The 21,575-nt window shown below is 42.8% G+C and overlaps 1 protein-coding gene across 3 annotated transcripts in view; it reads left to right on the forward strand.

The window, feature by feature from the left end:
* The window catches only part of cadps2 (Ca++-dependent secretion activator 2), a 194,818-nt gene that overhangs the window by 44,361 nt on the left and 128,882 nt on the right, over nucleotides 1-21,575 (forward strand). For all 3 annotated transcript variants that reach the window (XM_040133508.1, XM_040133507.1, XM_040133506.1), the window contains exon 3: nucleotides 19,117-19,449. In XM_040133508.1, the coding sequence (XP_039989442.1) occupies nucleotides 19,117-19,449 (333 nt within the window). The remainder of the gene's footprint in view (nucleotides 1-19,116; nucleotides 19,450-21,575) is intronic.

Here is a 21,575-nt window from a genome sequence, read left to right on the forward strand (position 1 = left end):
TATTTTTCTCTGTTGACGGAGGCTAGCAGTTTCCTCCCGCTCCCAGTGTTTGCGCTAAGCTAAGCTAAACATGTCCTGGACCTGTCTCTGAGCTGTTTGCACAGACAGGAAACACATTTTCCAGAGGTGGAAAATGAAAACCACCCCATTTGTGCTCGTCTTTCCTGTGGCAGCAGTTAATCGGGTTTGAATCCACGTAAATCTGTCGACAGAACGATCCCAACTCACTTAATGGCTTGTTCTGGAGCTTTCAGCTGTACCACATGGCCCTCGTCAGCAGATGTGCAGAGTTTTCTTGTTCACGAACAAGTTCTGTTTGCATTCAGTGGTACCATCGACAACACACTGTGTTTCCTCCCACATTAATGGTCTTAATTGTATGTATCGATATTTTGCGATGGAGATAATGTTTTCTTGGACATATTTCCAGCCCTGCTGATCTGGGATTTTGGATCCCATCCAGAGTGCCTACGTATGTGGCTTTTCACCCACTCCCCAGTAATAATTACAGCGGCAATTACCTGCTGCTTTCTCGCGGGTCCCCCTGTAATTTAAATCCCGTCTGGAGCGAAGTCCTTGTGTTGACGAGCGAATATACGAGTTTCTGTGGGAAGAGCTGCTCGTTTTTTGTACTTTTTTTAACCTGCTCAGTGGGAATTTTGACCGCTGTGATAGATGGAAACACGCTGACACCAGTATATAGGCCTATTTGTGAACCAATATGACCACGGAAAAAAAGTAAAGGCTCTCAGGAGAGCTCATCCAATGGGCCGTTGTCCATGTCAGCTACAGGCGTGATGGTTTTTTCTCTTTTGGCTGGTCCTGCAGGGTGTCCATGGGGCATAAGACTCAGACCGGTAGACCACGGAAATGAACCGTGCCAACATTGGTGCAAATATCTGTGTGATGAAATGAAATAATTCTCCCGCTGCTCAGCTTTGAGTCCTTGCTGAGGCAGCGTAGTTACAGAAACACGCAGCCCTGATGTCCGTTGACATAATATAAATATATAGGTCATAAACAAAACAGATATAAAAGACAAACAGTGAAGTATTTTCTTTCACTCTCTGCATGAATCAGAATGTTTTTTTTCAGCTGCTATGGATAAAAGCTGATACGTACAATTATTTATTTGATTCTTTGACTATTATTTATTTCTTCACTGTGGCAAAAGATGAAAACCGATTTTCCTTTTTTGTCTTCCACATCCAAACCAACTTCATTAAAGGACCAGGGCAATTTGGGGAATTAGTCTTTATTCTCAGTGTGATTATCGCCGCAGGTACATGATCTCTGCTGTTCAGCTGGTCTTTGTATTAATTCAGCTGGTTGGAACAAATTGATCCACCTTCAGTCCCCATGGAGACCAAACAGACAGTTTCTCTTTTTGCATGGCTCTAAAATCATTTTTCTTTTTTTCTACAGTCAGAAAAGAATAACTTTCAAGCTATTCATATTCTTTGTCATTTTTCTTTTTATAACAGGAGGGTTCAAAAGAAAGAGAGTGGATTGAGGGAATGGTCTTATTTCAAAATTAAATCCTGATTCAGACCCGGTGAAGTTGTGTGGCAGTTCTCCGGACTCAGGTCTGATTATTCGAAGTGAACCCTGAACACTTTGAGGACGTCTAGACCGAACTGGCTTTGTTGTCCTTCGTGTGCAGGAGGGAATTTAACGACTGTGTGTTGACATGGAGGGTGCATGGAGAGAAAAACTCCAGCAACAATTTTAGTATGAACAAAACAAAACAAAACAAAAAAAGAAAAATGAAATGAAAGACAACCACACATACATACATAGATGCAGTATGGGGCCATACTGCATGCCATCAAAGGGGCTTGTATAATAAGGGATGAAGGCGGTGACATATTTGGTCCATGAACAGGAGTAGTGCGTTTGTGTGGAAGGCAACCAGTATAGAGGAGGTCTGTTTCCGAAAATGCACCTCTGTAATGTGGTGTGCCATGAAATCACTTAATAAATCACATAAGTATTTACTGAAAATGTCTGGAAAAACAAAATCTCATTAACCGAGATGAAAAAGAACAAGCAAGATGAGATTTGATGCTGAATTTCAGAGAGAAACGGAGGAAAAAGCTTCCCATACAGTTCAGCGGCAGAACGTAGACGATTCTGTGCATTTATAGCAGCTAGAATCAATATCTATGTGTGTGTGTCTGTATATATTTACATCTCTCTCTCTCTCTCTCTCTCTCTCTCTCTCTCTCTCTCTCTCTCTCTCTCTCTCTAGAGATAGATAGAAGTGTGTGTGTGTATATATATATATATATATAGATAGAAATATAGATCAACTTGTTGAGAAAAATCTTCATTTCTCTCTGAGGAAAGTTACTGAGTCTTTTTTTTCTTTCTTATTAAACAGAGGAAGGAGAAGTTTCACATCGAAGGATAAACCTCAGACCGTCAACTGTCCAGTTATTTTCCATCAAAACTTTCTGCTTTCTCCTCAGATTTGCATCACACGTCATCTGGCTTATCACTCAGCTCAAAGGTTTTTCCTCTGAATTTGTCGTCACGTGAAGTTTCCCCTTTTTGCCAGGATGGACAAACTGTTTTGTTTTGTTTTGGGTTTTTTTTAATCTGTAGGGATGTTTGCTGTGTGTGATCACCATCATTGAAAAAACAGTTAAAGGTGGAGGCTGTTTACCTTTAGAGCTACTTACAGGAAAGGGCTCAGGCTTTTATTTTTATAAGAAAGTAGTTGATTATTGCAAGGTTGTGTTGGTGACTTTAAGATGTCTCTGCACTGCGACGGCCAACGTCCTTTCTGTTCAGTTCAAATAGGAATCAGGAAGCTTAGGTACCAGAACATATAAACACTTGACTTGCATGACGCAGATCCTGTTCAGCAGCTGTCGGCGAGAGTCAGTCACAGCTTCTTCGGCTCAGGCTTTAGTTAATCTGTCTGTAAGCATCTGGCTGTAAGTAAGGTTTCTGCTCCTCTGCGGCTGAGTGACCACATCCGAAACCAAAGTTTCATCTTATTCCCACAGTCCTTTTTTATTTATTTAGCCTTGTGTTGTTTGTCCAGCAGAGACACTAATGATAAAAAACCCAAGTAGCGTCCGGATCAGACAGAAGCTGCAAATCATTCCTGGCATTTCATTTAACTGTGCTCAGTTTTTTATTGCTTCTGCTGCTGCCTAATTTGTTTTTTCTCATGTTTAATAGAAGAGATAGTCTTCGTGTACTAATGTGTCTGAAAAAGTTTCCTTACTGGGTGGTTGTTCATCCTCGGTGTCTGAAATGTCCGACTACCTTTTTATATGGACTCACAACTGGTCCACAGTTTTCCCTTTTCCTCATCCTGGTATTGTGAAGATCAGCAGGGATTTTCTTTGGACAGATGTTGGGCTGTGCAATAAGGCAAAGCATTTATCACATGATGTCATTTTTATTCTTTTGATCTATGATATATCATCATCCAGGTTAGATCAATAAAGTGTGACATGTTACAGCCGGTCAACTATCAGTTACAGTCCCTCATTTTTGATAAATATCTGTACATGATCAAAATCACATGTCCATCTATCCGACAGGTTTGTTTGTTTTTTTGTGATATTTCACGGTGGTGAACCAACAGACCAAGGCCGACTTCCCTAGAGCCACGTTGCTAGCATGGCTAAGAAAGCAGCCAGCGGATGGGTCCAGTTGTGGTGGTTGACGCCACAGGTACCCGGCGCAGGTTTTCCACGGCAGTAGCAGTAAGCATCGCCAGCGTGTTTTCGTGTCGGACTCTTAGTAGCCCGGTCTCTTTCGGTGTCCGTACGGCTCTTCCGAGGCATCTCCACGCCATCGACATCTCGTTACCTTGTTCACCCACCGCAGCTTTACGGTTCTGGGTTGTCGTTACTGTTGAGCCGTCGCTTTCTTTGCCGGTAACGAAGAAGTTTCCCCCGAGGCAGCCCTTACCTCTCCCGTTTACCGGACCGTGCTTTACCGTGCTGCTGCTGCTCAGCCAGCTGTGTGTGTGTGTGTGTGTGTGTGTTTGGAGTGGTCTGTTTGCTCCTGCTTTGTTTCTGTGATATGATTGATTGTTAGGACAAGGTCGAAAAGTGTAGCTTTATCGCCGGTATATTCAAGTTTCTCATTTGCTTATTGAGGGAGTTTTTTCTGCTGCGACCAGTATTGAATATTGTTTACACCTGACTAACATCCGTTCTGTTTCTCCTTCTCTTCTCCTCTTTTTTCCCCTCCATCATTCTTCTCCCTGTCTTCACCACTGGTGAATTTATGAAGTTACGCGACGGGGGGGTTCCTCCTCCGTCAGAACGCCCGGTTAAACTCGCTCTGATTTCCTGCCTCACCTGTCCGATCAGGCGCAAAGCAGGAGGATAAAACGGAACATTTCTGATCAAAGCTGAACCGAATCCTCAGCTTACACCTCGAAACAACAGCCAGACATGACTCCGAAGCTCTTCTTATGTGGCCTTTTAGTTCCCCGTACGGACTGATGACTTTCATAACTCCACTGCGTCGCGGTGCGTCCGTGACATTTGCAGTTTGAGAGGAGAAAGGGGGCTGGTGTTACAAAGATGCTGCAGCTGCGCTCGTTGGCAGATGAGAAGCCCGCACTTGTTCCTTCGGTCTGCTCACCATCACGTTTTCATTGAACATGCAGTAATTGGTTTTTAAGAATAAACTCTGTCGGATCCGTTCAGCTGGTAGATGATCTGTTACAGGCTCAACAAGCTGAGACACGGCCTCGGTAAAAACCACCATTGTCGGAGGTTCGAGTCAAGGTTTCTCTCTGTCAAAAGACAGTAAATTGGGTTCCCACATGTAGACCAGAGTCCTATAAAAGAGGCTTATAAAGTCTGGATCGGTATCTGCTTCCTGTTACATTAAAATCTGTCCACTAAGTTTATCAGACTGTGAAAACTATGAGGTAGAAGATAAAACACAGAAAAAAATAGCTGTGCAAGATGAATCACATTTTAACAACACTTGTCCTGGTTGTAACTTTCTCAGTGATTTTAGCCTTTTCCATTATGAGTAATTTTCCCTGCATTCACAGTCAAGCTGATGATAAAAATTGAAATATTTAATTGTCTGATCTTTATTTACATAATCACCGAAACCCAGAATCCCACTCAGACTGTCTTTATTTGATCTCCGTATCACTTTGTCAGGATTTAAGTTCAGCCAGCGATGGCTTCTCTTTCTTCTGGAGACATAGGGGTGTTTGCTTTGGCGTACCATTGCCCTGACTGGGCAATGATTCAACATTATGGTTTGTTGAATTTAACTGAAATCGTATTGCGATGATGTGATCTTGATCACTGTATCAAACTATATATTATCTGTAGTTCAAAGTAATGACAGAAAACAATTTATTATGAAGGTTGTTTTGTTAAACCAATATAATTAGTTTGGTCTCATGTAAATGCATCGCAGTGGAACACACTTTACTGCTTTGAAAATCACTTTCCGTGATTTTGCACACAATATCCAGATACACAGATTAGTGTTGTGATTATAGGGATAAATAAAGGTGATCTGAATTTACTTCTGTAGAGTAATTGTGGATGCCAGTATCTTTCTGTAATAGTTCCTGTATTTGTTCAAATGTAAAGGAAATGGCCTCCTTTTGATACTTGTCAGTTGGGTCTTAGAGCGGGTCATGGGTCATGAGCGCCGGGACCGTAGTTCGCCGGATGCTTAACGACCTTCTTTTAGCACCAAACGGTGGCCCAACATCTGGTTTATTGCTTTTAAATCTCACTGTGGCCCTTGATATAGTTGACCACTTGATTTTAATTGAATGTCTTAGGCAATGGGAAGGCATATCGGGTACTGTTTTTGTGTTGGTTTCATTATGCCTCTGCGCCAGTGACAGCTGTGGCCGGAGGCATTATGTGTCTGGGTTGTCCGTCTGTCCGTCCGTCCCTATGTCCCTCCCATTATCGTTAACACGATATCACAGGGACGCCTAGAGGCGATTTCTTCAAATTTGGCACAAATGTTCCCTTGGACTCACGTATGAACTGATTAGAATTTGATGGTCACAAATCAAAGGTCACTTTGACCTCACAAAACTGGTTTTTAGCCATATCTCAAGAATTCACATGCTAACTATGATAAAATACACTTAACACCCTATTTCTTAAATTCCTTCAAAGTCTTTACCAAATATGTTACGAGTCTGTACAGACCTGGATGTAAACTACAACTTGACTGGTTGTTGGAGGCAAATAACCGCGAGTCAGTGATTCTAGTTTCTATCTCTCTGAGATTACACGGGAATGTTTCACTCATGGAGTACCACAGGGATCGGTCCTTGCACCTTTTATTATTTTCTGTCTACATGTTACCAGATGATTCTCACATCTACTTCTCCTTCAGTTCAGACAATATCATGCAACTGACCAAACTACAGGTCAAAGCTAGATATTTAAGAACTTCATTCAGCTAAACTTCAGTTAATTAAAAGCCATTATCATAGGTTTCAGACTCCTGAGTCAAAGTCCTTCACACTTGTCTTCAAATATTGAGCCTCATTGCAGAAATCTCCACGTCGCATTTGTTAACAGGCTTAAATTTGATTGCCATGTGAAACTGTTGACCAGTCTTGCTTCTTACATCTTCAGATCATTTCCAAAATTTGATCTTGGAAACAGTAAAACATGCTTTTATTTCGTGTGTGTGACTCGCCATGCCAACGCCAATCGAGTAACTGTAGTTGTGGAACTCAGACTCATTCATTTTTCTCCGACCACTGTCACACAGCGTGACACTGGGTCATCCGGTTAAAAAAAAAAGAATCAGGCCCAACTTTTGCTGCAATGCAATATCTAATCCAGTACTTGAACGTGGCTTTGTAACAGTGGGGTTATGCTGTACTGCCGCTATTGAGACGGAGGATGATTGTCAACATGATTACACTGAAAATAATAAAAATGTTTCTCATAGTATTATAAATAATTGTGCAGTGTTTTGGTGTTTGACAGATCCATCAGTTTGAAAGTTTGACTGTCAGACTGGACTTCTTGGAACATGGCCTAATTGTTTTTCTGAGTGAGTGATTGTGTGTGTGTGTATATATATATATATATATTATTATTTTTTTTTTTTTGTCTGTTGAGCTCACAGCAGAGACGGTTGGAGGGGGCTGCTGACTTCTGCTTTCTCTGTGATCAAAGAAGTGAAACTTCATCTGCAGTGAATTCATAACTTTTTTTTTAAGCTGATGTATGAAGTGTTCAGGCTCTCTGACAGACTTAACAGGCTGACTTGAAGCAGGCGACGGAGACGTGTTAATATCAAGCTGAAACATGTTTTATGCATGAAGGAACATATGGGCAGCGATGAGCCATCAGCTCCTCACAGCTGATGGTGGTGCACTTCCAAGAGAGCTTGATTAATGCTGTGACAGAACAGTTCCATCATAACGACACGTGGAAGTAAATGTATTCGCCAACCGAACAGTCACTTTCGTGCTATGCTGACAAAGTGTGATGATCAGAAATAGAAGAACCAGCTGATCTGGTGTGTTCGGAGGAGAATTCTTGGGGTTTATTCTCAACTGCAGCAAACTATGTTTGTCTGCCTTTTTTTCTTTTTTCAAGAAACATTTCCTTGTCATTTCAATAAAAGTCTGTTTTTATTACAAGCAGGTCAAAATAGACCCCCTAGTCTTTTTTTATAAGACCCATTTTTTATTAGTTTCGCTGAAAGTTATATTTTTCCGATTCGAGATTAAAAATGCATAAAAAACAAAACAAAAAAATTAAATATGTGGACACCTCACGTCAGCCAGATGTCATTTAAGATAACCAAACCCAAATTTAATGAATATAGAACTATACAGTGGCATGAAAAAGTTTGGGCCCCCCCGGTCAAAGTTTCTGTCACTGTGAATAGTTAAGGGACTAGAAGATGAACGGATCTCCAAAAGGCATAAAGCTAAAGATGAAACATTCTTTTCAACATTTCAAGTAAGAGCAGGAGTTTGGGCACTTCAAGAGATTTGAGCTCTCAGTACTTTTACCAAGGCCTCAGACCTTAATCAGCTTGTCAGTGGCTTGTTCACAGTCATCGTCTGGAAAGGTCAAGTGATGCAAATTTCAAAGCTTTATAAACAGTCTGGCTCCTCAAACCTTTTCCAACAATCAGCAGCCACGGGCTCCTCTAAGCAGTTGCCTAGCACTCTGAAAATGAAAATAATGGATGCCCACAAGGCAGGAGCAGACTATAAGAAGATAGCAAAGTGTTTTCAGGTAGCCCTTTCCTCAGTTCGTAATGTAATTAAGAAATGGCAATTAACAGGAACGGTGGAGGTGAAGATGAGATCTGGGAGACAAAGACTACTTAGACTACTACTAGCACTCTGAGACTACTGCTGGCAGGATTGCTAGCGAGGCAAATCGAAACCCCCATTTGACTGCAAAAGACCTTCAGGAAGATTCGTCAGACTCTGTCGTGGTCATGCACTCTTCTACTATGCAGCGACACCTGCACAAATGACTTTCATAGAAGAGTCATCAGAAGAAAACCGTTCCTATTGAAGAAATGTGTCATCTTTATTTTGGAAATCAGTTCATCCTTCACCCTCTTTACTGTTCACAGTAACAGGTATTTTGATCAGGGATGCCCAAACTTTTTCCTTCAGAACCAGGACGTGTTTTATGAAGTGTTTTATTTTTTTTTCCCCCCATTCTCAATTCCCATTTTAGCCTTTTCTTTTAACAAACACACGGGTCTAAATACCAAAATTCCCAAGAGCAACAGGTGCTGTTGCTATGGAGAAGAAGCCAGTCAGAGGCGGGAATCGGAGCAGCAGCGAACTCGGCACCGCAGCTGCTGAATTCAAATCAAAACTGATACAGAATTTAAAAGTGAACCGTTTTAAGCTGGAGTTTGTGTTCTCAGTTTCCTCAGTCTCATAATCTTTAGCTTCAAGTTGCAGTTAGTGGCTCACCTGACAAAGCTTTAAGCTCAGTCGAAGACAAAGTTTTTATGTCGCAGCCTTGCCCTTTCAGCTTTTCGTCAAAGAACCAGATATTTTGCGAACAGAGTTGTTCGTCTTTTGTCCCGAATATTCCCCCGGGACAGTTTCGTGCTGATCCGAGCCGTACAAACGCCCCCGCTGTGAGTGGTGTAACGAAAAATGGGGGATTTTTGAACTCGACGCTGATGATGGCTCATAGCTGTGATGCGTTCGTTTTTGCCCCACGATGAACCAGACTATTAATTAACCAGACTACTCTATTGAGAGTTCTGGTATTTTGTTGGTCTGTTTGGAATTTTGAATCCTCCATCGACCAACTCTGCAAACATCAAATTGTCATGAGTTGTGAAGCCCTTGCATGTCGTAAACATGGGAATATCTCCCTCCCCTATGGTGCGAATGCAGCATTAACTATGTTTCTTTAGTGCTTAAAAATTTAGCTGATTAAACAATTAGTCAGTTTTACAGATAAAATTTTGACAGTTGATTGAACATTGTCTCATCGTTGCAGCTTCCCCAACATGCGAATTTCCTGCTTTTCACTGTTTCATATCATAAAATGAATATTTTTGGCTTTTGGACCGTTGGTCGAAAAAAAAAACAAGACATTTGAAGATGTGAGCATGGGCTTCAAGAAATTGTTTGTTTTTCTGACTTTTATAGACTAAACAATTAAATTAATCAGAGAAATAGTCAACAATCAATCAATAATTAAATAAGTTCGGTACTTGCAGCCCTACATTTTGTCATGCACGTGCAAATATGTTTAGACATTCACTGTAGCAACTGTAGTAAAAAGTGTGACCTTGACTCTTTTCTTCCCTCATGTTTGCTTTATATTTTCAAATGCACAGTTTCCATTGTGCTGCTTGTGGTTAGGTGTTTAACCACTGAGATGCCGGGCTCTGTGTCAGCCTACTTGCATTTGAAGGCAGAGCTCCGGTGAGTGTCTTCAGTCAGTCTGTTTGTCTCCTTTCTGCTCTGCAAAACGCTCGGTGTCTGTGTCTTTAATCTCCTGACTCACGGCCTGGCGCTCTGCTGCTGTGTAAATAATTAAGTGAAAATTTTAAAGCCCCAATTAATTCCAGCAGCAGGGAGGGAGGAAGTCTCCCGCTGATCGATTCATTAGAAATAATGGCTGACATTTGTGTCGCCAGACAAAATGGAGGAGAACCTATAGAACCCATCGAGCAGCAGAGGGAGGGCTGCAGTTTGAGTGACGACCAGGACCAGGACCAGGACCAGGACTTAAACCGTCGGCTGTAGCGCTTCAGTACAGAGGTCTGCACAGGTCTGATGGTTCAGTCTGAACCTAAGCTGAGTCCTCAAGTGGTAGTATAGCATAGTATAAACTGTATGTATGTCAGTGTACTATGTCTCTCACTAATATCCAAAACAAGTCAAATAGTAAGGTTTAAATTCAAATTATAGCTAAAACTTTATTAGATTGGTGTCATAATAAAGAAGGTGATCACTTTGCCTTGGTTTTTATTTAAATGCTCCAGCTTCCTTAAACAGCTCTTGTCTTTACCTCCTGTGTGAGAGGAAACATGCCTGAGATAATTAGAATTATATTTTTTAATATTTTTGCAAAACCGACTGAAAGTTGCGATGACGCTTCAATATCACTGTGGGCTGCATAGTCTAGTAATACTTATAACGTATGGTCATATCAAAATGACGTGTCAAGTCTCTGTTTTTATGTTGAATGTATCTGTATATCTATTAAAATATACACATTTTAACATATTAAAGATCCATGTATTCTAACACTCATGTACTTGTACATATTACAAATATTTTGTACAAATTGTACGATTAAAATATTTCCGCTACGTTGTAGCATAATTAGGATTCTGGAAAAAGGACAGTGTATAATATGAAGTGGGAGCTCCGGGCTCCGAGGGCGTCTGCACGGGGGGTCAGAACTTCCCACACGCTGACAGGAGGCTCAGAGCCGCCAAGGAGGGAGTGACCTTTACACACACACACACACACACACACACACACACAGAGCCGCCCCATCATCAGTCCCTCTTTTCAAAGCGATAACTCCAGTGGTATTTCAACAAATCCCATGTGCAGACTCAAGCAAACAACGAATGTTTTCTGCTAACAAGTATTGTCTCTGTCTGTCTGTCTGTCTGTCTAAAGCCTGATATATCATAAATATTCTTCTGTGCCACACAGCTCCATTTCTTCCAAAACGTATTAAAATCACATCAATGAGCCACGGTACGACATCATTACCATGAACTCTCACACTGTAGTTTATTCTTGTCAATCCCACACACACACACACACACACACACACACACACACACACACTGTCCTGCTGCCCCACATGCTCACTAGAGGCCCAAATGTGGATTAATCTGTCCCTGAAAATAGTCCCCAGCAAATGCACGATTTCCCCTTCTTTCCTCAGGGTAGGGAAGTCGGGATGTGTTGAGACGCGGACTAATGCATTGTTGTGTCGACAATAAGAGAAAGATAGTGCGAGGCCTCTTATACACTGACGCAGCATGTTGATAATCCCAGGCCACAGTGAAGGGGATGGTAACGCTTCCGGTTCAACATGTTAAGAGTCGACGGGATCCTTTTTCCTGTAATGAAACATCAGAGCCGTGTTCATCTGCATCCATTTCAGATGAGACAGAAAAACAATTAGACCAACTGAAAACAGTAATTAGGCTGAGATGGAAGAATAATCTCTGCTGGTTAATGAGCCCATGGCTCCTCCAGTAGTCCATCTTCATGCCAGTGACCAATATTAAAAAATGACCACTTTACCATCTGCCGACGGCTGAGACAGGCAGATGCGCGAAAGGCTACGGGGTTCACATTAGGGTGGGCTGACGGAGGTACAGCAGTATTTTTCAGTGTGGTCAGTTGGATTTAACTCTGGTCTTGGAACCCAAGATGGGTAATTGTTGTTTTCAAGCTGTCTGACCATTAACTGGAATCGGTTGGCATGCAAGATAGAGACCAGTGTCTAATTATGTGATTAAAATGAAAACCAGTGGGTAGAAGAACCTAAACAAATGACTAAAAGCATTTCATAATGGAAATTTTTTTACTTTTGAACGTTGAAAGTTTTCACCCAAACTGTCTCTTGTGGATGTCCATTGAGTCTCACAGAGCTACATCCTGGTTCCTCTTTGACAGAGTGTACTCGATGATTTAGACAAACAGTCGCATTTTTGACACAATCACTCAGGGTTTCCTTTCCAAACAAGTACTTTTAATAATTAAGTAGCGGTATGTAAGTAGTCTTCTTTATTTTGGGGAAACAGGCTCTGCGGATGAGAGGAAGTAATTTCAGGGTCTTGTATGAATCAGTTTGCCAAATAAGAGGAGGCCTGGCCAGAAGCGTAGGGGGGTCAGTCTCGGTTGGGTTACAGAAGAGGTAACATCTAAGCTGGATCTATACTTCTGCGTTAAGGGGCTACGGCGCAGGCTGCGGTGGAGTGGACGCCACCCTCCTCAAAGATGCGATTCCACGTCAGGGCTATGGTGTCGATGGGGACACCGTGTGGGGGACTACGAGAGCCGTGACCGGTCATCTTGTGTTTTCCCCCAGTACGTTTCTGATGCCGGTGCAGTTTGTTGAGAGTGAAGACGTCGCAACAGTAAGAATGAACTGTACAACATTTGCAGAGCTGATTTCAATAAACACAGCTGAATCGAATTTAGCTTGAAGAAAATCTGAATCGGATTAATTTCAGAATTTCTAAGCCTGCATTTAGAACTTCAACTGTGTTACAGGCATTTTTTTGGCTCCCCGGTTATTCTTTTTAGCGGCTGTTGGTAGGATTAAGAGCTCGGCAGTAAATGAAACATGACTCTGAGCTGATCGTCGAACGAATCCTCCTCCTGTCCCACCTGCACGGCTAAATAAACCTGAAACCAGCCAGTCGGTCGACAGCCTTGTTACACAGTCGTGGCTTAATCCCCTTAGCAACCTCGGCATCTGTCTCCTTGTTTCGGGTGTCACCATTTGAAACAGTCAGTTTTACGGTTTTTGGCCCTCCTACAGCAGGAGTTCCTTAATGCCTTTTTGTTCTCTGCAGTTCAGAACAGTTTGTGTTGAGTGATGCAGAGAGGCAAATTAGCTTCTGTAAGCAGGCTCCTCCGGTGGCAGCTGCATCTGTCACCTCCCACTTCATCCACTTAACGTTTGCCCATTTCCATTTATCACCACAAACAGGCTTTCTCTGAAGCGTCTGTCTTCGTCACCCCTCCCCCCCACTGATTTCAAATCTCGCTGCCGATTTCTTTGACACTGACACATTTGTTTTCTCCGGTGTTCCTCTTTTTTATCTCCGCATTGGGACTCTTCAGATCCGTGTGATCTCTGTTCCACGTCATTACTCTCCTAACTCCGAGGCGGTTCCTCTCCATCTGCTGTCGGTTCACGCTCCGCAGGTCTGTCGCTCTCAGGAGGCGGCGTCGCCAACCGCCACAACAGTCTGAAGCTGCTCGCTCGGTCTGGTCGGGACATGTGTCGTGTCATGTCACGGGACTGCCTTCATGCCACAAGTGTTAGTAATTTTAATTTGTGTACTGCACCGCGATTGACTCCAAACTAGCTGTGATCTCGCGAAGTCACGCTTGTACCCATACGTGTTGTAAAACTGAGTTTCGGGGGGGAGCACAGGTAAACTGTTCCCTCTTCGGCAGGTGAATGTGAAAACGACCCCCTACTTGTCCAGCTGCCCAGTGAAAGAACAATAAGAGTGGAGGGAAACTGTTTAATGTCGGTCTCGACTGTTTCACATGAATAAAACATCTCACTCTGTCCCTTTAAGTTCAAGCTGCACAGACAGCACGTTAGAGGGGATCTCGTGCAGGTTAAATGTATCGATTGTGTTGATTAATTCACCAGTCAATCCACAGAAAATGAATCCAAAACATTGCAAGTTGTAAATCAAGCAAAGCTGAATTTCAGAACTGCTGCTGCGATTGTTCTAATGTGGACAATGTCCTCAGGGATTTGTTTTAGGACCTCTTTTGTTTTTCATTCATATTACTATTCATATTTTTAGACCGACTGCACACGCAATCTATTCTATGATAGCTTCCTTTTAGTCCCCTGCAGCATACAGTTTGCATACCTGCTGCTTAACGAACAGTATCATTTCATGTTTAGTAATATATCTGATCTGGGAAAGAAAACATGTCTGAATATTGTTTTATTAAAAATATCCTCATTTGCATAGAAGAGCAAATGAATATAAATTACAAACTTAATAAATTAGGTTATTACAAAATATATACATACAAATATACATACAGTTCATAGTTACACCTAAAATATTTTAATACATTTTTAAATATACATGAGAGTATATACATACTGTATATACTCATACATCCGTATGTATGTATGTGTGTGTATATATATATATATATATATATATATATATATATATATATATATCTATATATACATATAGCTATATATAGAGATAGAGATTGATAGATAGATAGATATATAGATAGATGAATACCAGTAACAGTCTAGTAACAGGTAACAGGTGAGTTAATTCTCACCTTTCCCTCTTTAAAACATCATCGCAACCAAACTGAGAGAGACGACAAAGGGATTTGAGGTGTGTCCCAAGACACCGAGGGATTAAACTGTTTCCAAACCACACTATTATCACAGAAGCATGCTCGTTCATGTGTACCATCCACTGCCTCATCAAACTGTGAGATTACGGCTTTCAGTCGCACTCTGGTACTTAACGGCGGTCCCGCGCTTCCCGTTTCCATGGTATCCGTCGTCGTCGGTCACGTCATGCGCGCGGCCCTCAGCAGGGAGCTAATGGCGAGTCAGTCAGGTGATCAACTGGGTGCTTTCGCAGACTCTCCGTCGCACCTGCATCAGCAGACCTGGCTCCGTGTTGATCAGCTGCGGTAGAGCTTACCTAGTAATGCAAGGCACGTTTTGTTTTGGTACACACCCCGTCGGCTGCAAAGATGGCTGCAAAGATGGCTGTGTGGCGCTGAGTGTAGAAGCGTCGGTGTAAGCGGTAGATGTCAACTGTCATTATTAAGTAAATAGTGAGTCACCTGTAAATATTGAGACGACAGGGGTAATGCTAAAGCTCTCAGTGGGCATTAGCCCAGCTAGCCAACCACTAATCACCATAACAACAAAACCAGCAACTTACGGACACCATCAAATCCAAGCTAGTTCTCCGCTTCACTTCGACAAGTTTGCCGACGGCAAAAGTTGCCAACCTCCTCAGAGAACGGACGCATCCGGAGCAAGTTCACGCATCCTCTGAAAAACTGTGCGCAAGTAAATCCTGATAATAAGAGGAGCTTCAATTCCCCACCACCTCTCCCCCCTCAGTGGCTATATCTGTCGGCTGCAAAGCTACAGTGTAGCTGCCGCGCGCCTCCCTCAACTATGCAGCTACGCGACGGGGCTGTGGCGGCCACGGAGACACCATGTGGTGGGCCACGGTAACTGGGATTCGCTGCTTGTGTTTTCTCCTCCTCGTTTCTGATGACAGTAGGAGATTGTTGGTGGTAGGTAGCTGAGGAAAGAGCCGGTTACTGCACAGGCACTGTTTCAGGAACACACATCAAGCGAAGCCGTCTCCTCTGCAATCCCTCTGCTCGCTGCTGCAGCCGCCGCTCTCCAGGAATGAGCGAACGCGAACGCGGACACCGCAGAAGATTAGTGATTCAGTCACAAGACCAGGCGACATAAAGGCGACAGTTTATTCGGTAGTAACTACGCTATGTATGTATGCGGCCCACGGTATCACAAAGAGAATGAAGAAATTAATCAAACAAGTGATTCAGTTTGAACGGGGAAGTGTCTGCCCAACATGGATTTTTTTTTTTTCCTTCTTTTAATAATTAACTACTGTGCTCAATGAGAGATACTGTATCAGGCTTTAGTTTCTCCAGAGGAGCTGTTATTAATAGATACATAAAACGACACATCCTATCTTTTAGAGATAAGATGGTTATGGGATTTATTATCTTAAATAACTATTGCGCAGCTGGAAATAAATTCCATTAATTAGTTTGAACTCAAAGCATAAGATAAAAACTCCTAATAAAAGGTTTGTGTAAATGAGACGGCTGGATGAACCTACTAATGGAGGAACTTGCATCCTCGCCTCGTAACAGAGCTGTTTATATCTGCAGTGTGTGCCAATGTTCCTGCCCCTGGAAAAGTTATACATTATGTATAATTACACACAATCTGCAGCGAGAAGCGCACATTAAAAGCTGTGTTTTCATCCCACTGGGGCTCGTAAATCTAAAATTATTGGCTGAACGTCTGGTCAGGTTGTTTCACTTACAGGACTTGTACCTGCATAGCTCCCAGGAGTTTTTAATTGCCACATGAATTCTATTGGTCTATAACTTCAGTGCAGTTTTACTTTTGTTCTTTTAATTACTCTTTTTAATTTGACATTTGAGGTATTTAACCATCAGATCCAGAAGAATTTACAGAGCAGAAACCAGGCTTAAAGGGTTCAGTATTTTGGTCCAAGTACAGCTTTACAGGTCATGTTGGCTGAAAATGGACAAATGGAATTTTTAGGGACTAAAACCTGTTATTTGCAGGTGACAGGACAGTCTATCAAAGGCCTCTTTACAGCTCAATGACTTCTACACTCAGCGAGCACTTTATTAGGAACACCTGTACACCTGCTTATTCGCACAGTTGTCAACTCAGCCAGTCATTTGGCAGCAGTGTAACGCATAAAAAATCCTGCAGGTACAGGTCAGCAGCTTCAGTTAATGTTCACATCAAACATCAGAATGGGGGACAGAATGTGATCTCAGTGACTCTGACTGTGGCAGGATTGTTGGTGCTGGTTTGAGTGTTTCTGAACCTGCTGATCTCCTGGGATTTTCCCACACAACAGTCTCTCGAGTTTTTACTCAGAATGGAGCCAGAAACTAAAAACGTCCAGTGAGCAGCAGTTCTTTGGAAGGAAACACCTTGTTGATTAGAGAAGTCAGAGGAGAACGGCCAGACTGGTTGGAGCCGACAGAACGGCTACGGGGACTCAGACAACCACTCTCTACTACTGTGGTGAGCAGAGAAGCATCTCAGGATGAACAACACGTTGAACCTTGAGTCAGATGAGCTACAACAGCAGAAGACCACGATGTTCCCATCCTGTCAGCCAAGAACAGAAACCCGAGGCTGCGGTGGACACAGGCTGCACCAGAACTGGACATTTGAAGACTGGAAAATGGAGCCTGGTCTGATGGATCTGGATTTCTGCTGAGGCAGCAGATGGTAGAGTCAGGATTTGGCATCAAAAGCACGAATCCACGGACCCAACCTGCCTTGTGTCTTCAGTCCAGGCTGCTGCTGCTGGTGGTGGTTTATGGTGTGGGGAAGGTTTTCTTGGCTCACTTTGGCCCCTTAATACCAATCAATCTTGGTTTTAGTGCCACAGCCTGTCACAGTGTTGTTATTGACCATGTGCTTCCCTTTATGGCCACAGTTCACCATCTTCTAACGGCTACATCCTGCAAGATAAGGCACCATGTCAAAAAGCAAAAATCGTCTCAAACTTTTTTCATGGACATGACAATGAGTTCAGTTACCTTCAGTGTCCTCCATAATAAGGTCATATTTCCCCCTCACTAAATACTGTATCTTGGTCACCATTCTTCAGGAACAGCATTTAAGGGATCCTTAATGAAAATGTTATGTGTTTGTGTGTGTGTGTGTGTGTGTGTGTGTGTGTGTGTGTTATATTTACTATTTTGATTTTTTGTAAATACATTGCAGACTTTGAAGTTAAAAATCTTAGTTTGACACTGAAACCATTTGATAATCACTTAATACAGCCAAGTACTATTGATGTATCAAGAAAGGACATGATCTTGTAAACTTCAGTAGAGGAGAGAAAGTGAATATGGTAAATGTTTTCCCAACCATAATATTTTGGTCTGGTTTGATGTTTGCGCCCGTTTGTCTCTCCAGACTGTCCTCAGCTGCTGCTCTCCGAACTCTCGGCCTCCATTAGATGAGTCAGTTTCTCACTGATGTTCTGCTCCTCGGAGTCTCAGGGCGACTAACAGCAAGAGGTGAAGCAGCCAACTGAGAGACTGTTTAATGTTGCGCAGAGCTGCTGCTGCTGCTGCTCCGCTCTGAGCCACTCATTCTTCTGCCAGACTCAGTGAAAGCCATTCTTGATGAAGAGCTTTTGCCAGAATCTACAAATGTGAATCAACCAGAGAGTTTAACATTAGAACCACTGATTTACTGGGCAGAGGAGGACAGGACGGTCACGTTTACACTCTGGGTGTTTTGGTAATTTCAGCCTTTAACGTCCGAACAGAGTTTGGATAAATGGCATTGATTAATTTAGCATCTTGTACCCCATTTAGAGTTTTAAAACTTACATTAGTTTTCCTAAGTGAAGCTGAGTAATTAAGTTCATTACCGAAATGTCACTTCATCTACGGCAACGAGGTCAATGCTGCCCTGAATTTCAGCTTAAGTGTTTCTCCCATTTAGGCCCAAGATGTTTCCAGTCATCTTGGGCCTAAATGCCGTAAATGCGGATGTCTCCTAGATGTTTACTTAAATTTCCTAACTAGAAAGATGCAGCTCTGATTCTACGTTCTGGATCATTAAAGGGTAAATAAATAAACTGTAATCAGTGTTACAAGTACTTATCATTATGTTTCTCCAGGGCACAATGATGGTTGAATTCCGCTTGGCTGCATGGGTTTCATGGTCCTGGTATTGTGCAGGCTGGTTCACTGTCACAGTGTCGTGCTTTTACAACAGCGCCGTCATTAGTGTTATTAGTAACACCTGTACTTTTCTTACTATAACCAAACATAATCGTCAACAGTGTTCAGTGTTCTGTCTTTTCCTGGACGACCCTGCATGTTGGCAATTTAGTAGTCTCATTGAAATGAAGGAGCAGGCCGCATTTCTTGATGCGGAGCTGTTTTCAGTGTGAAAATGACCTAGAAGTTGCTTTCAGCAGTTTTGTAAATAGGTCTAAAGGTCTAAATAGGTCTAGGTCCTAGCCAGAAACATGCAGCTATGTTTCTACGTTCTGGACCATTAAAGAATAGATAAATAAACTGTAATCAGTGTTACAGGTACTTATCATTATGTTTCTCCATGGCAGGGCTTCCTGAAGAGCGAGCGTGTTTCCCGGATGGTTCAGAGCGGCGGCTGCTCGGCCAACGACTTCCGCGAGGTCTTCAAGAAGAACATCGAGCGGCGCATTCGCAGCCTCCCGGAGATTGACGGCTTGAGCAAAGAGACGGTGCTGAGCTCCTGGATCGCCAAGTATGATGCCATCTACAGGGGGGACGAGGACATGCGGCGTCAGCCACAGCGAGCCCACCTGAGTGCTGTGTCGGAGCTCATCCTCAGTAAGGAGCAACTGTACGAGATGTTCCAGCAGATCCTTGGCATCCGGAAGTTCGAGCACCAGCTGCTGTACAATGCCTGCCAGGTGAGCCACACACACACACACACACACACACATACACACACACACACACACACACACACACACCTTGTATATCTGTTATAAAATATTGGGGGGAATTCTCTTTGCCTGAATGATGATGCAAATGCTGCATTGTCTTCAGCTGTATTTCCTATAATTTCCACTAGAACCTTTCACGATCTTTTTCTGTTTTAGATTTGGTTTCAGTTGCCGATTTTGCTTCTCAATTGTGTCTTAGCGGTGGCTATAAAATTTCTTTCGTTAAGGTGGTGATCAGAGTCGATGCCTTAAATTGAGGCACACTCCAGAACTTTTTCCCTCATGTGATCCCAATCACGTTGATGGATTTCTGGAGGGAAGAGGGGCTTCTTTTTGCCTAAGTGACTCTCATTCACTTTGTTGCCGGCATTAGTTGAGAACTCTGATCAGGTTTCTGCAGTAACAGACAAATTCAAAAGGTTGCCGAAACGTTGAATTGAACCACTAAACCACAAATGTCATCAGAGCTTGATAGTGGAATGTTTATGTTGAGTCAGTTTCTGTCTGTTTTCAAAACCAGCTCAGCTGAAAGGAGTATGTAGTCACTGGTGTAAAGCTCCATTGCAAAAAGCTACTAATTGGTCGATCAGTTCAACCTAACGGTTCTGTTTTAAAGAGAAGTTCATGCATGCACTGAACAGCTATGTTCTGTAGGTTAAACTGGGCTGACTGGACACTTTTTGGGCTCCGGCAGACCCACTGGTGTTGGACAGGTAGGAACTGACTGGCTACAAACATCCCACAATGCAGCACTCTTAAAGGGGACCTCCTGCGAGTTCCCAAGTGATGTCACTTGAGTCAACTTGTCACTTGAGTCGCTGCACTCAAAGAGGACATCCAGTTTCGGGGAAATCATTTCAATCGCAATGCAAACAAATTAACTTTCCTGAGCAGCTGGTGAACTGCTTTAAGTGATGAATGGCCACAAACGGCAACAACATTTCTTCTGTTACCTCCGTCACCGAGAAACCTGTCGCCGGCAGCATATGCAGCTGCAGAAACGGAAGCGTTATGTTGTTGTTGGCTCTTACGCTGACTGCTGTTACACTAAAACATTACCGTGTCAAGTCAAGTCTGAATTTTCATACAGATATATTTCATTGAAAGGCAATAATGCTTTTTCCAATCAAGAAAATATATTTACTACAATTTGAAATTCCTGAGAAGTTAATCCTTGTTTTTGGGTCATCATCACTAGACTATTGTAATTCACAATAGTCTTGCCTTCCAAAGCAACAGCACCACAAACTACTGCAGGACGGATTTATTTGAGCTGCGTTAGTTTTAGCTACGTGTGCCCAATAAACTGGCAACTGAGGGTAGTTAATACATGGCAAAGCCCCCGAGTGCATTTTTGTGTTGTGTCCATAAGGGAAATTAAGGCCTCACAAGTCAGTTCACCAGTGTCCACGGGATGATCTCAGAGGTCAGCTTGAACTAAGGGAGACCGTGCATCTGCTGTATTTGCCCCTAAAACCTTGGAATAGTTGCCCCTCTCTATTAGAATATATTCACTGATTAACAGTTTAACCAAAATGTCAGTAAAATGCTGTCTTTTGTTACCTCACCCTACTTCCCTTACTCCGCCCTCCCCCTTTTTTTAAGGAATTAAGGCTATCAAACCAGCAGCCCTCTGGTCTTCTCCCAAGCTCACCTCTCTGAACGATAGACCACCGCTGCCTCCTTATTGGGCCTGACATCACTTGCATTTTCAAAAGTCTTATTAAAAATAAAATGAACTCAACGTGAATGTAGTGAATCTCGAGAGCGTCTCATAGGGGCAAACAGCCTCATTAGCAGCAGACACTGCAGAGCGTCACGGAGGTTTCGACGGTTCAGCACACTGCTGCTCAGTAATTAGACGGTCAGCGAATCCACGCGGTGAACACCGAGTCTGTAAGAACACTTGCCGTATTTTCACATGTAGAAAAGATGAAGGCCTGCAGCGCGAGGGAGGAAGTGGGGTCACACGGGGGGTGGCATCGAAAACAGACATCGAAACAGACCCTGAACACGAGTTTTCAGGGTTCCAGTGAGTCAGTGGGGTTTGCACAGGAAAAACTAACAATAGCATTAGTAGTCCAGTAGAT

This window comes from Xiphias gladius, chromosome 8 (genome assembly GCF_016859285.1).
Source record: "Xiphias gladius isolate SHS-SW01 ecotype Sanya breed wild chromosome 8, ASM1685928v1, whole genome shotgun sequence".
Classification (NCBI taxonomy): domain Eukaryota; kingdom Metazoa; phylum Chordata; class Actinopteri; order Istiophoriformes; family Xiphiidae; genus Xiphias; species Xiphias gladius.